Genomic DNA, 12,809 nt, shown 5'->3' with positions numbered 1-12,809 from the left:
ATCTCTGAAGAATTCGGAGAATAATGTAAAATAATAATTTCCTTCTCTGAGCACTCTCTTTCTCGCTCTCTCATAACATCATCTTCAATTCTTTACCCCCCAAACTCCAGCTTTAAAGTGTAGATTGGACTGCATATTGGTTTGATAATGCATATTGGTTTGATAATTTATGAGCTAGTCTAGGAACGTGTTTGTGGCGGTGAAACTATCAGCACTCTCATGAAATGTTTCCTTTCTCAGGCCTCGTGATTTCGTCACTTGTTATAAGCTTGCACCAAAAATCAATGTCAATAGTGACTTTTTGCGCCACAGGCAATAAATCATCCACCCATCGCCGCGTTACTAAAACTATGGCGTCCGCGCCGTCTCATCCGCGGCAACTGATGCTTGTAGTGGAGGGTACTGCTGCGCTCGGACATCACTGGGAACTCCTACGCACAGAGTATCTCGACAAAATCATTAGGTGAGATTTAACTTCTTCGTTGCCACTGCGTCGTTAATCAAACTTTGATATCATTTTGGTTTCTGCATGTATGTTTTGCGCAGGTCTTTTTGCGATGGCGAAGGTTTAAATCAGGTAATTCCTCCCAAAATTTAGCCTACGAGTGGTCTTAATCAGTAACGCCCTCTCTTTTTCTTTAAGGGGAGGGGATTAGCAAGCTATGACAATTACCTTTCCATTTATGGTCTTCACAGAAAACCCCCGGCCCTGTGGTAGAGATGGCTTTGGTGGTGTTTTACACTCATGGTCCATACAGTGGTAAGCAGGTTGTTTTCTTCTTAGATGATTATCTCTATCAAGTATCATCTCGTTTCTTCACAGCAGCTTATCAGTTTTTTTCAAAGAAAGGGATGGGCACCCTAGTTTAACTCAATCAAGAGATTGCCAAGATTATGTTTGATGAAGCTGATAATTATTAAGTCTTGTGAATGACTTCAATGAAATTATTAATCTCAATTTGCAATTGTGCATGTTCTTTAATTCGTATAGGTGTATGTAAACTGAAGGATTCAACTGTTCAACCTCACTGACAACTTTGCCCTTGAGCTGGCTCCGTGAAATTGTGTCATAAAAATCCAATTGCTAACAACTTGTTATCAGTTTATCAAAACTAAAATGGTTTTGGGACCTCTTCAAACCCCCGCCTGCTATTTCAAATATGCAGCAATCTTATATTATCAGGCTAGTTTGTTCAATTACCCAAACTTGATTATTGCTTTTCTTAAACTTTTCACTGTAGGATGCTTGCTGCAACAAACTGGATGGACAACAAACCTTGATAGATTTTGGCAATGGGTTTCTCGCATAAACTTTGCAGGAGGAGGTTTTGGCGATGCTGCAATAGCAGAAGGGCTGGCAGAAGCTTTGCTGGTAATGTTTCTTGTCTAGTAAGGGGCTTATTGCTTCTAGCTGGGCCACGCTCGTGACCCCAAACACCCCCCACTTTTAAGTGGTGCACATATTGACTCATGCATACATATGCGCATGTGTGTGCCCTCTCACAAGCTGCATAGCTCTACTGTGCTTCTTCAGGGTTAACCTCTTCTATTATTTGAAGCTGCTGTACATGTCCTGAATTAAGATGACGGTTTCCTCTCTAGATGTGCTGTCCAGCTCCTGTTGCAAACCCAGTATCTCAAGTAGCAGCAGACAGGCAGAAACATTGCATCCTTGTGGCAGCATCAAACCCTCATCGCCTTCCGACACCCATTCCTAGACCCCCTGTGCAAGGTTTACCGCAGCCAAGTACAAGTAGTGATCCATCTGCTGCGGAGCATTGGTGGCTTGCCGATGCAGACACAGTCGCTAAGGCTTTCTCACAGGTTTTTGATGCTAAAACTTACACTGTATGAATGATTCACTTTATTATGGAGGATGGTGAGTTCAGTGGCCTTTATTGTAAAAAGTTCCCTATGATGGTTTATCTTTTTTGTCTCTTGGGGATCTCTTTGCCTTTGCAGATTATGTCATGGTTTTGTGGAGTTGTATTTTTTCTGACTTTTTTTTTTCTGGTTCCAGTGTAGTGTGTCTTTATCCATCATATCTCCAAGGCAGCTCCTCTCACTTAGATCGATCTTTAATATGGTAAGATTTTCTTGAGTAATAAGACCATTTTCTGAATGAATGCAGTTCTTGCTTTTCTATGACCGGGTGAATGTTGATACTGGTTGTTTAGGGGTCTGTTTTAAGGTGATTGTAATTCCCCTGTTACCATGTGCAACTATGGCCTAGCCTTTCCTTTTGAGTTGATTTGCAGAATGTATATTGAGCATGTATCGGGTTAGGAGTGGCATGGGAAATGGGGTTCAGGCCAAGCATCTCAAATAGATTATGATTGGTGTCAGATAAACATGACAAAAGAATCAGGTATCACACTAACATAAAAGCAACTTTTTGCTCAGTGGCTTAGTGTAACTGGCAAGCCACTCGCAAGGTGGTGAAATGACTGCAACAATCACCAATCAAAACAACAAACACTTGAACCTGAAAGAGAGAATATCATATTGTAGACAAAGACACTGGATGGCGTCCCTTTTGGTACTTCTGTATATATTAAATAATACACATGGTACAATTGTTGTGGAGTCACTTTGCAGATGTGCAATCATGCACTTAACTAGAGCCCTTGATCTGTATCTTGCACAATACTGTGGATGTACCAGCTTACTGTTTTTGATCTACTCCAATTTTGCAAGGTGCCTATTCTTATGTCAAGCTTGAAGCTGCTGCCTCTCTCACACGGAAAGAGGGTCTGTCGTGAAAAATGACTCCCTGATGTGTGAAGGACTCTACATACTCTACCACTTACTGACCATAAGTAAACATCTGTGACTCTACATACTCTACCACTTCCTGACTATAAGTAAATATTGGTGCTGATGACCTCAATTAGTGTGTTGTGGTGTTAAATATCGTCTTGCCAAGATTCACAGACAAATCCCTATCTTGTGGATAACTTGTATTTCCAAACTAGAATTGAAGCAATTGAGCACGCTTCGCTTGATGACTTTGACTTGACCAATGATCTTCGGTGATTCTTTTGGATTGCTCCTTGGAAGTCCACCCTTGTGGTGGCAACTCTTCAGGCCAACTTTGGAAACTCGCTGTGCCTCCTGTAGACGCTCCAAAGGAACGGCCATGTGAGGTGCCGGCTTTCGGAATTTGACCATCCTTGTCCTGAGTACCCTGAAATCCACACAAAAATGGAACGAGTTTGGTTTCTTACGAACAAAGAGAACTTGTAACCCAAAAGACCGTAGCTTGGGAGGGCGAAGCCTCCTAAACAAGAATTCACCTAGTTTTGCCTTCTCTTTATCCGCTTTATGGAAATGAGAGAAAAATATTACCTACATGTTTCGCGTCGTGCGATTGGTTGGAGACATGTCTATAGGTCGATGGGGATGGTGTGTAGAGATCTTGAGTAAGTATGGAATTGACCTTGAGAAATCGTTCACTATACTTGTTAGGAATACTCAAGTTCTTGGACGCGGGGTTGAGATAGATGATTGCCACTTGGGCTCCTCGACGTAGCTCTCTATTTTCCTTGGACGTGAGAGATGAGAGGGAGAGAGGGAACACCGCTCTCGCCTCAAATGAGGACGGGTTGCGACACATTATCTTTGACAAGAAACGTGAGCTTCTCCCAATGAATAATGGGCTTGAACCTGCGAAACCACTTAATGCCCAAAATGATATCACATCCTGCAAATTTAAAGACTACAAAACAACGAGTGAATCGAGTTTGTTGAATGACCAATTTGACATTGTCACATTCTTGAAAGATCGAAGCGTCCATGTCTTCATAGAAGCCCTGCATTGGGAGGTGGGGATAAGAGAAGTATGAAGACGCGCATGTTTTACAAGAGATTCACTTATGACATCTTGAGAACTTCGAAAATCAAACAACACAATGACCTTTTGACCATTAACATCTCCATAACATTTTATGAGTTCATCCTCTTCGAAAGTCCCCTCTTGCTTAGCTTCTTGCTCTACCACACTCATAGCATTCACTTGAGGAGTACAATTTGAAGTTTATGCAGTAGTGAGTTCATTTTTAGATTCTTTCTTAGGGCACTCCTTTTTCATGTGACCTACTACGTGACAATGGAAACACCTATGTTCCTTTGCATACAATGCTTGTTCTTCTATACGTAATTGATCACCTACGAGTCGTTGAGCAACTTTTCATCAGGTGTGACTTTAGGTTTATCAGGTTTTCCTTTACCCTTATCCTTATCTTTGTCACTTTGAGAGAGAGATATAAATGGTAATTCTTCCTTTCAAGACTCCTCTAAAGACAAATCCTAATGGGAATGGTACCAATAAAAAGAACTCTCCTAGTCCTTCTCAATCTAATTTTCCATCACCGTTGGCCGTCTTGAGTTCACACTTGTTGTGCTTCATCTCTTGGAGTTGAGCCAAGCGTATCGCCTCTTGCAATGTCTTTGGATCACCGGTTTCCATGTCAAACTTGATCGAGTGGTCCAATCCAAAGAGAAAGGCCTCCAACCTTTCCTCATCCGATTTTCTCAATTGTCCAGCTAACTGAGACACAGTTAGCATACGACATCACAGGTTTACCTTGTAGAGACAACCTGAAAATCCTCCTATCGCTTCAAGTACTGTGGAGGCAAGAAGCGCGTCTGTAAATCCTCCTCGAAGTCCTTCCAACTAAGCTTGAAAGGGGGAATGAGGAGAGACGCGAAATGAGCCACCTTCTTGGCTTGCAAAATAGGATGTAAATTGATGCAACCAAGAATAAATGACAATAGCATTCATCTTGCCGTCATACTTACTAAACGTAATCTTCTCAAGAATTGGTTTTGTTGGCCATTCGTGTAGCATTGTTCCTCTCCGCAATGGTCTTGGCAAGCTTTTCATAATCCGGTTTCGGTGATGGGGTATCGGATCGGACTCCAGAGATGTGATAAGATCACGCATGGTTGTCCTTTCCAACCTACAAGCCTTGGCTTCGGCTTCGGCCGCCAATCGACATTTCTCTCGCTCCGCTGCTTCGACACTCTCTTGTCGACGTGCTTCTCCTTGCCGCATCATCTCCATCATCATCCACATAATGGCATCCATGGGATTTGGTAGCAAGGATGGAGGGGTAGGGGGAGTACTCATGGGAGGATCCGAAGGTGAAATTTGCTCGCCTTCTGAATTGGTGGAGGTCTTCATACCGCTACGAGTCTTGACCATGCAAGGATTTTCGGTCTTGGTTCAAGGACTGTCACATAGTAATCTTTGGGAGACTATCTACCCCCTCGTCGGCACACCCCCCATGCAACACCCGATACCCAATTGGTTGCTATTTTCTGACGCTCAAGGCGCATGGTCCCACGCGCAATGGCAGGCTTGCTGTTTCAAGAGTGGGAGGAGTATTCACCGAAGGGTTGCCAACACCACCAAAAACACAAGGGAGAAAAAAAAAACCTTTTTTGGGGATTATCGGATTAGTGCAAAATCTTCAAATCTCTAATACCAACGTCAGGTGCAGCGGAATTGAAATGGTGAAGATCTAGGTTTTACACTTCCACAAATTCTCCACTTCTTTTCCTCGCGTTAGTGATTGCTTTTAGCTTGAATGATGGTTCCTTTTACTTCCTTGAAGAGAGGGAATGAGAGAGATCGGTAGAGATGTGTAGAGGGGGAAGAGAGAGAAGAGGAGAATGACACTCGATGGGGTCCCAAACAATCCTCTCAAGGCCCCCCCACACTGTTGCTGATGTGGCATTTTGCTTTTGATGCGTAAATGGAATGTTCACACATGCAATACCTCAAATGCAGACTCTATTGACTCGAATGGGGAAGGTTACCTCGGTAACTCTTCAAGATGAAGTACCTCCGGGGCTGATTTGCTGCATCTTTGGATCTGTCTCGATGTGGGATTGCGGATGGCCACCATGGGGTTGATCTGGGGCTTATTTGGACTCCCGATGTGAGATGAAAGGGCTGAAAATGCAGATCTTGACGATGCCAATGATGAACAGCAATGGGAGCATTCGATGCGGCGAAGGAATGGCCGAGGAGAGGCTAAATGGGCTGCTGAAGTACGGGACCCCAATGGGAGAACTAGCAGGTGCAGACTTGAGCCTGTTCCGACGAGGGAAGGGTGAAATCTGAAATTGTTGGGGCTGGTCTACTGAATCTCCAAGAGCTATCCTTATTCAGCGTTTTGGTAGAAGAGCAGCCCGCGTTTTCTGCATCCAACATCAGCCCTAGCGTTTTTGCCCAAAAACGCCAAATCAACCAGCATTTGTGCAAGGGCTCCCCACCCTTTACAGGCCAATTAACTGGTTATAAACCACTTAAGACTCAGGTAGGGCAAAACCTTTGTCAAATTATTAAAAAATAATTCATTAAAATGATTTATTAATAAGTTTTATCGTGGGTTAGTTTATGGATGAAACTGTAGCACATCTGCCCGCCTGAGGATTTGATCGACGCGGCGAATGGCTCGTTGGATTCCTCCAGCCTAAAACTACATGCACGTCATGTTAGATGCCCACCGTAGTGTAATAACATATGAATGTCACAAACTATTGATGTGTCAAGCCACTGGAGACCTGAGCCGACTTGTAAATCTTGGCCGAGGGACCTAAACCCTAAGAGTCTATAGAAGCAGCTGTACGGACGACTCACGTTTTGCGCTGATTGATGACATGACAACTGTACGGATTTTTGCAAACTGCAATGGTAGCTCTTAGGCGCCTGCTTTTGGACGAGATGTTTTTAGAACTTGAACTTTTCATGTAAACTGCTTTAAGATTTTAGACATGACTCATGGGCACTCTCGTAGTCTACCCGTGGGAGATGTAGAGCAGAGCCATGGGAGTTGTACCATGTTGAGGCAATATAAAGAAATACCAAAAGGGGCGCTAAGATTTGGGGCCAATGCTCTCTTGGGGTGGAACTCCGTTACTCCACGTTTCGTGTGTCTTGTATCTCTTTGAGTGTAATTGTTATTTGAAGCGCTTAAAGTTGTTCAGTCTATTCTTTTCCGTTGGCACGTGGTGCCCATCCCGTTACAGTGGTGTCAGAGCTCAAGTCGTGTTCGTTTTTGAAAGCATTCCGGTTTCGGTCCTACCAAAGAGCAGACAGAGCAAGATGACGCTTCCAGATTTTAGAGAAAGTTTTTATCAAAGAATCTTTGTGTTCGTGCCCCGGACTTATTAGCCTCTCCCACCCTTAGTCCATCGCGCATTGGGCGTGCTCACGTCTTGATCGCTCTGTCTTTTAGCAGTTTTCTGAATTTTGTTTGAAGACTTGTTTGGTGATCCTGTTTGGAATTTGTTTGAAGTGAATGTTTGTTTTTAAACTTGTCTTGGTGCCGATTTGAATTGTTTGACTCGGGTTTCAATACTTGGTGATTTACTCTTGAGTGAATGCTATTTTGATATTGCCCGAATTTCAGAACGACCCAAACAGGATGTCTTGGGAGTGTTCCTTTGTATGCTTGAAAACCTTGGAACGATGCAGACGGGGGTATCTGGGGAGCGTTTCTTTGTCCGTTGGAAAACCTCCGAACGATGCAAACGGGATGTTAGGGGAGCGTTTGATTGTATGCTTGAAACCTCCAAGTGACGCAGGATGCGGTTTGGAGAGCGTCTGGTTGTATCAGTCCTCTGAACTCATGGCACGGACCTTTTTAGGTTATCTGACGAGGGAGTGACAAGGCAGTCGTTGAGTAGCTTCATACTGTAGACCGTCTGTCTCAAGGGAGTTCTTAGCGGCGGCGCTCGTACTGTCTTGTAACATGCATATGTGAGCATTTGTGTTGCATTATGATGTGCCAAGCACTATCTATTCCTAATTGGGTGAGATTGCCCGGGTATGTAATTTTAGTGCATCAAGACACCCGTTACAGTTCAACGCGGTCTGGGTGTGATGGCTAATTTTGCTACGCGAGAATATCAAGAGCTTCGATATGGAACGAGAATATACTCCTTATTGGTGAGATTTTTCTATGAAGCCAACAACTCAGGATATCAAGAGCTCCGATTTGTAATGAGAAAATTGATTGTCCCTTGGCATGTTCCTTGGAAATTTTTGAGCTAACTTGAGTTGTTTTGCAGATATAATCGCGGACGATTACTTTTCTTTCAAGAAGGGGGGGATGTCACAAGCTGCTGATGTGTCAAGCCATTGAAGACCTGAGCCAACTTGCAGATCCCGGTCGAGGGGCCTAAACCCTAAGAGTGGAAGGAGTAGAAGTAGCAGGAGCAGAAGAAGTCTGACCAACTCACAAACTCTTGCCGTGCGACCAATTTAAAAAAAAGTTCCCTATGGGACTCTGTCTGATGGGGGCCCAAGTGACCTAAATAAGGCAGGACACTTTCTTGTGTAATAATTGATGACGTAGTTGGCCGCGTTTTGCGATGATTGATGACGTGGCAACTGTACGGATTTTCGCAAATCGCGCTGGTAGCTTTTGGGCGCCAACTTTGGACTAGATGTTTTTAGAACTTGAAGCTTTTTATCTAAATTGCTTTTAGAGGCCAAGGGCCTTTAAATATGACCCATGACTCTCACGCTGGCAGTCTACGCGCGGGAGATGCAGAGAAAAGCCATGGGAGTTGTACCATGTTGAAGCAATATAAAGAAACACCGAAAGGGGCGCCAAGGTTTGGGGCCAATGCTCTCTTGGGGTGGAACTCCGCCATTCCGCATCTCGTGTGTCGTGTATCTCTTTCAGTTCAGTTATTATTTGAAGTGCTTAAAGTTGTTCAGTCTGTTCTTTTCCGTTGGCACGTGGTGCTCTTCCTGTTTCACTGTCAAAACGCTTGTACAATTCATTTATGCAAGAGGATTCAAAAAGTTGAAAACCTAATCTAATAGACTCGTTTCGACAGGCAGGTTGTAACAGACTTGGACACTCCCAAGTTGAGAATCTACCGCGACACCTCAATAAATCACTTCAAAACAGTACTCAATTCACAATTGATTCGACACTGGCTCGACGGAGTTCCGTGCCTAGAGATGTTGGCCCCAAAGACTGGGGCCCATTTCGGTATTTCTTTTCGTATTAATCTGCAACTCAAAGTACAAAGGAGTGGTTGGGACTCACTCTCAGACTCTACGTCCAAATGCTCTTAGAAGTGATCCCAGGCAACTAATAAATAGGTGTACAAGGGATGCTAAAAGCAGAGCCCAAAAGCTTCAAAATCAAAAGCCTGTCTCTCTCTCTCTCTCTCTCTCTCTCTCTCTCTCTCTCTCTCTCTCTCTCTCAATAAAGCAAAAGAGCTCTCTCTCTCTCTCTCTCTCAAATTGCATAGCCAAAAGCCAAAAATTGCCGCAAACTACCTCGTTTGTTTCGTACACTGCTACCACGTGCGAGCTCCCCGTTTTGTGCCGGAATTTGCGGGACCTTGTCTGTACAACAGTGCCACGCAGCATTCAACCGGATTTTGGAGCCTGTTCCATGCCAGCACCGGGCAGCCATTATGTGTACAGGGTGGCCACGTCATGAGTTTGTGACATACCCCCCCTTGAAAGCATTGTAATCGCCCTCAATTACGCCTGCAAAACAGACAGAAGCCATAAACTGTCTTAGCAAAGACACTGACTGATAGTACCGACGCACTAGGAACACACATCTAGCACATGTACCAATCGACAGTCACATCACACGACATCACAAGACATCACTTGACATCACAGGACATCACATGACAAATCACATTCAACATTCATTCGGATCTCAGACCATGATTTATCGGCAATGCAATTAGCAATCGCATCTAGATCCACTGAAGACCTCATAGATGCCCGATTGACTAGTATGCTGAACTTTGTGTTGATGTATGTTGATGTGTGCGTGCGTGTGGTGTGTGTTGTGTCTGGGAGCATATGTTAGTACCCAGTTCTACACCCACTATTGGGCACTGACGACGTTAGTGGGGATGTGGTATTTAGTCAATACTATGCATGATGGAGCTGATGGTTATATTGTCTTGTGGGTGACTACCATGGGTCTACATCTTGCACTTTCCTTTAAGGGTGAATCTAGGCTTATCCTGGATTCATCTAGGTATATAATCCCTATTGCAACCACGTCTATTGAGATCATTTAGACCAAAATGTTGCAATCATTTCGTCTATCAGTTCCTGCACTTAAACAAGTCAAGAACAAAGCAATTTCATATTTTCCGGAATTCCATTTCATAAAGTCATACAAGAGAATACTGTCAGCTCTTTGTATACTTGAAGCTCAAAGAGTCATCAGTGACTCTAGTATTCAAAAATCGAGGCATCTCTTGAGAAAGGAGCGGAGTAACTCTCCTCTTGTGCAAACCCACTGCACCAGATCTCCGGCCAAGTTGAATTCGGGGTTCCATTTGGAGTAGACTATGCTAAACCAAAAGCTTTAAGGTAAAGTTTCACAATTTGAGGAGTATCTGCTAGGTCCTCCTCCTCCATCCACTTCGCATCCAATGCAGGATAGTTCTTGAATTTAACCAAGAACCGCCTTCTCACTTTACCCTTAAATCTTTCTGTCCTTATGTGCCAAAATTTGTTATGGAACAAGGATCTCCTCGTTTTCTTCCACTTCGGGTTTCTCATCAGGCTCCCCGTCTTCATGCACATCACCTTTAAAAGGCTTCAAGAGACTCACATGAAATGCATTGTGAATCCTCCAAGTGTCGGGCAGCTTCAATTGGAAGGAGACATCATTGATCTTTTCGGAGATCTCGAAAGGTCCGTAGTATCGCATTTTAAGCTTTGGAAAAAGCCTCTCCTTTCCCTTCTTCTTTCTCAGGCTTGCCTTCTCAAAACATAAGAGCACCCAATCATTCTCCTTCAATTTCAAATCGCGACGATGGCGATCTGCTGCCTTTTTCTGTCTTTCTTGAGATTTCTGCAAAGCCTTGCGGACCCTGGCAAAAGCCGTGTCCGAAGTCGCGCGTGTACTCATCGACTTCAAAAATCTTATCTTTCGTGCTTAGGAAGGGTGGAATCTACGGAGCACCTTCAATAATCTCAAATGGCACCTTCCCCTTCGAGAGTGTGCAAAGTCCTCCAAAGGTAAGTACTTGTCAATGCTTACAATGCTATATTAAAGTAAGCAAATGTACATGTTTCTTTTGAATGATCAATGTTTTTGTCTTATAAGACTAATTCTCTTTCTCTTGTGCACAGATTTAAGTAGTATGCATGCTTAGAACCATGTTTGTGATGATGACATCTCTCAAACACCAAGTAGAATTTGTCACTCTACTTTGGGAGAATGAAATGGACTCAAGAGCAGGCATGCTTGTGGCAACTAAGTCTCCCAAGCTCAAAATGGATTAGTCACCCATCTTGGAATGATGCCATAGGGTAGAAAGGGATCCTCTACCCGCTAAGACTTCAACAAATCTAGTACCACTGAATTAGCAATCTCAGATTGCCTGTCAGTCTGCAGGTGGAAAGATGACGAGAACTGCAACCGCGTGCCAATGTTCTCCCAACTTGCCTTCCAAAACAAACTCGTAAACCTGGGGTCCCTGTCGGAGACAATCGTCATGCACGCTATGTAATCTGAAGATCTGGGCCACAAACAGTCTCGCTAAGTGATCCGGCTTGACTGTTTTCTTCACTGGAATGAAATGAGCCTCCTTGCTAAATCTGTCAATAACAATCCAGATATCATCGCGACCACTCTGTGTTCTCGGGAGATCAAAAATGAAATCCATTGCAATACTTTTCCAAGGGCGGGTGGGTATGGGCAAAGTCTGTAACAATCCCTTTGCTTTATGCTTGTCAAACTTGACTTTCTGGCATACCAAGCAACTACGCACAAACTCGTCCACATCCTTCTTGAGTCTCGGCCAAAAGAAGTATCTCTATACCCCTTTCAAGGTGATAGCAATGCCGCGGTAACCCGTAAAAGGCGGACAGTGGCATTCGGTCATAACCTTTCCCCTCAACGGTTGTGTAACGCACAACATGGTTTTCCTCATCAAGTAGCCATTCCGAGTGGAATATCCCGCTACTATCTCCCCATCCCGTATTCGTGTGAAAATGTCTGCAAAATTTGTATTTGTGGCATACTGATCGACCATATCCTCGAAGCTCTATGATGTATCGCGGAAATAGCCAAAACCAGCGGCTTGCGAGACACAAAGCATCTGCCACCAAATTCTTTTGTCCCTGCACATGGACAATCTGGAAGTGAAACTGTGACAAGATGTTCGCTCACCGCATCTACTTTTCCGATAGTGGCTTCCGTGACAAGAAGTAGCGTAAACTCTGATGGTCTATAAAGACAATAAAATCCGCTCCGAGTAGGTAATGCCGCCACTGAGTAAGAGCATGGATAACCGCCAAAAGCTCTTTCTCATAAATTTGTGCTGTCAATTCAGGCCTTGAGAACAATCGCCTCTCGTAGCCAATGACATGGCCTTCTTGCATTAAGACTCCACCCAGACTGCGACCACAAGCACCACAATATACTTCAAATGACTTCTGCAAGTCCGACAAAGTCAAAGGGACTCCTTTCTGTGTCAAAATATGCGAAGGGGAAGCAACCTGTGCAAACTTTCTAATGAACCGCATGTAGTACGAATACAATCCCAAGAAGCTTCTAACTTCATGGACATTCTTCAAATCGGGCCAATCACGGATAGTCTCTACTTTGGCCGGATCTATATGCACTCCCGCTACTGAGACAATGTGTCCCAAAAAGTGTATCTCTGGTAGGAAAGATTCACTTTTCTTTGCATTAATCACCAACTTGTGATCTCGTAATGCCTGAAAGACTTGAAGCAGATGTACTCTATGTTATGCCTCATCCTTGGAGAAAAAAATGATGTCGTCAAAA

The 12,809-nt window shown here is 43.9% G+C and overlaps 1 protein-coding gene across 1 annotated transcript in view; it reads left to right on the top strand.

Moving 5' to 3' along the window:
- The first annotated feature begins 222 nt into the window (after nt 1–222).
- The window catches only part of LOC147463795 (mediator of RNA polymerase II transcription subunit 25-like), a 133,303-nt gene continuing 120,716 nt past the window's right edge, over nt 223–12,809 (top strand). The window contains exons 1-6 of the mRNA XM_086491123.1: nt 223–463; nt 547–577; nt 697–760; nt 1,242–1,372; nt 1,603–1,824; nt 2,021–2,086. Coding sequence (XP_086347249.1) covers nt 225–463; nt 547–577; nt 697–760; nt 1,242–1,372; nt 1,603–1,824; nt 2,021–2,086 — 753 coding nt within the window. The 5' untranslated portion in view covers nt 223–224. The remainder of the gene's footprint in view (nt 464–546; nt 578–696; nt 761–1,241; nt 1,373–1,602; nt 1,825–2,020; nt 2,087–12,809) is intronic.

This window comes from Adiantum capillus-veneris, chromosome 2 (genome assembly GCF_014529385.1).
Source record: "Adiantum capillus-veneris isolate H3 chromosome 2, ASM1452938v2, whole genome shotgun sequence".
In the NCBI taxonomy this organism is placed as follows: domain Eukaryota; kingdom Viridiplantae; phylum Streptophyta; class Polypodiopsida; order Polypodiales; family Pteridaceae; genus Adiantum; species Adiantum capillus-veneris.
This window is presented reverse-complemented; position numbering and strand designations above follow the sequence as displayed.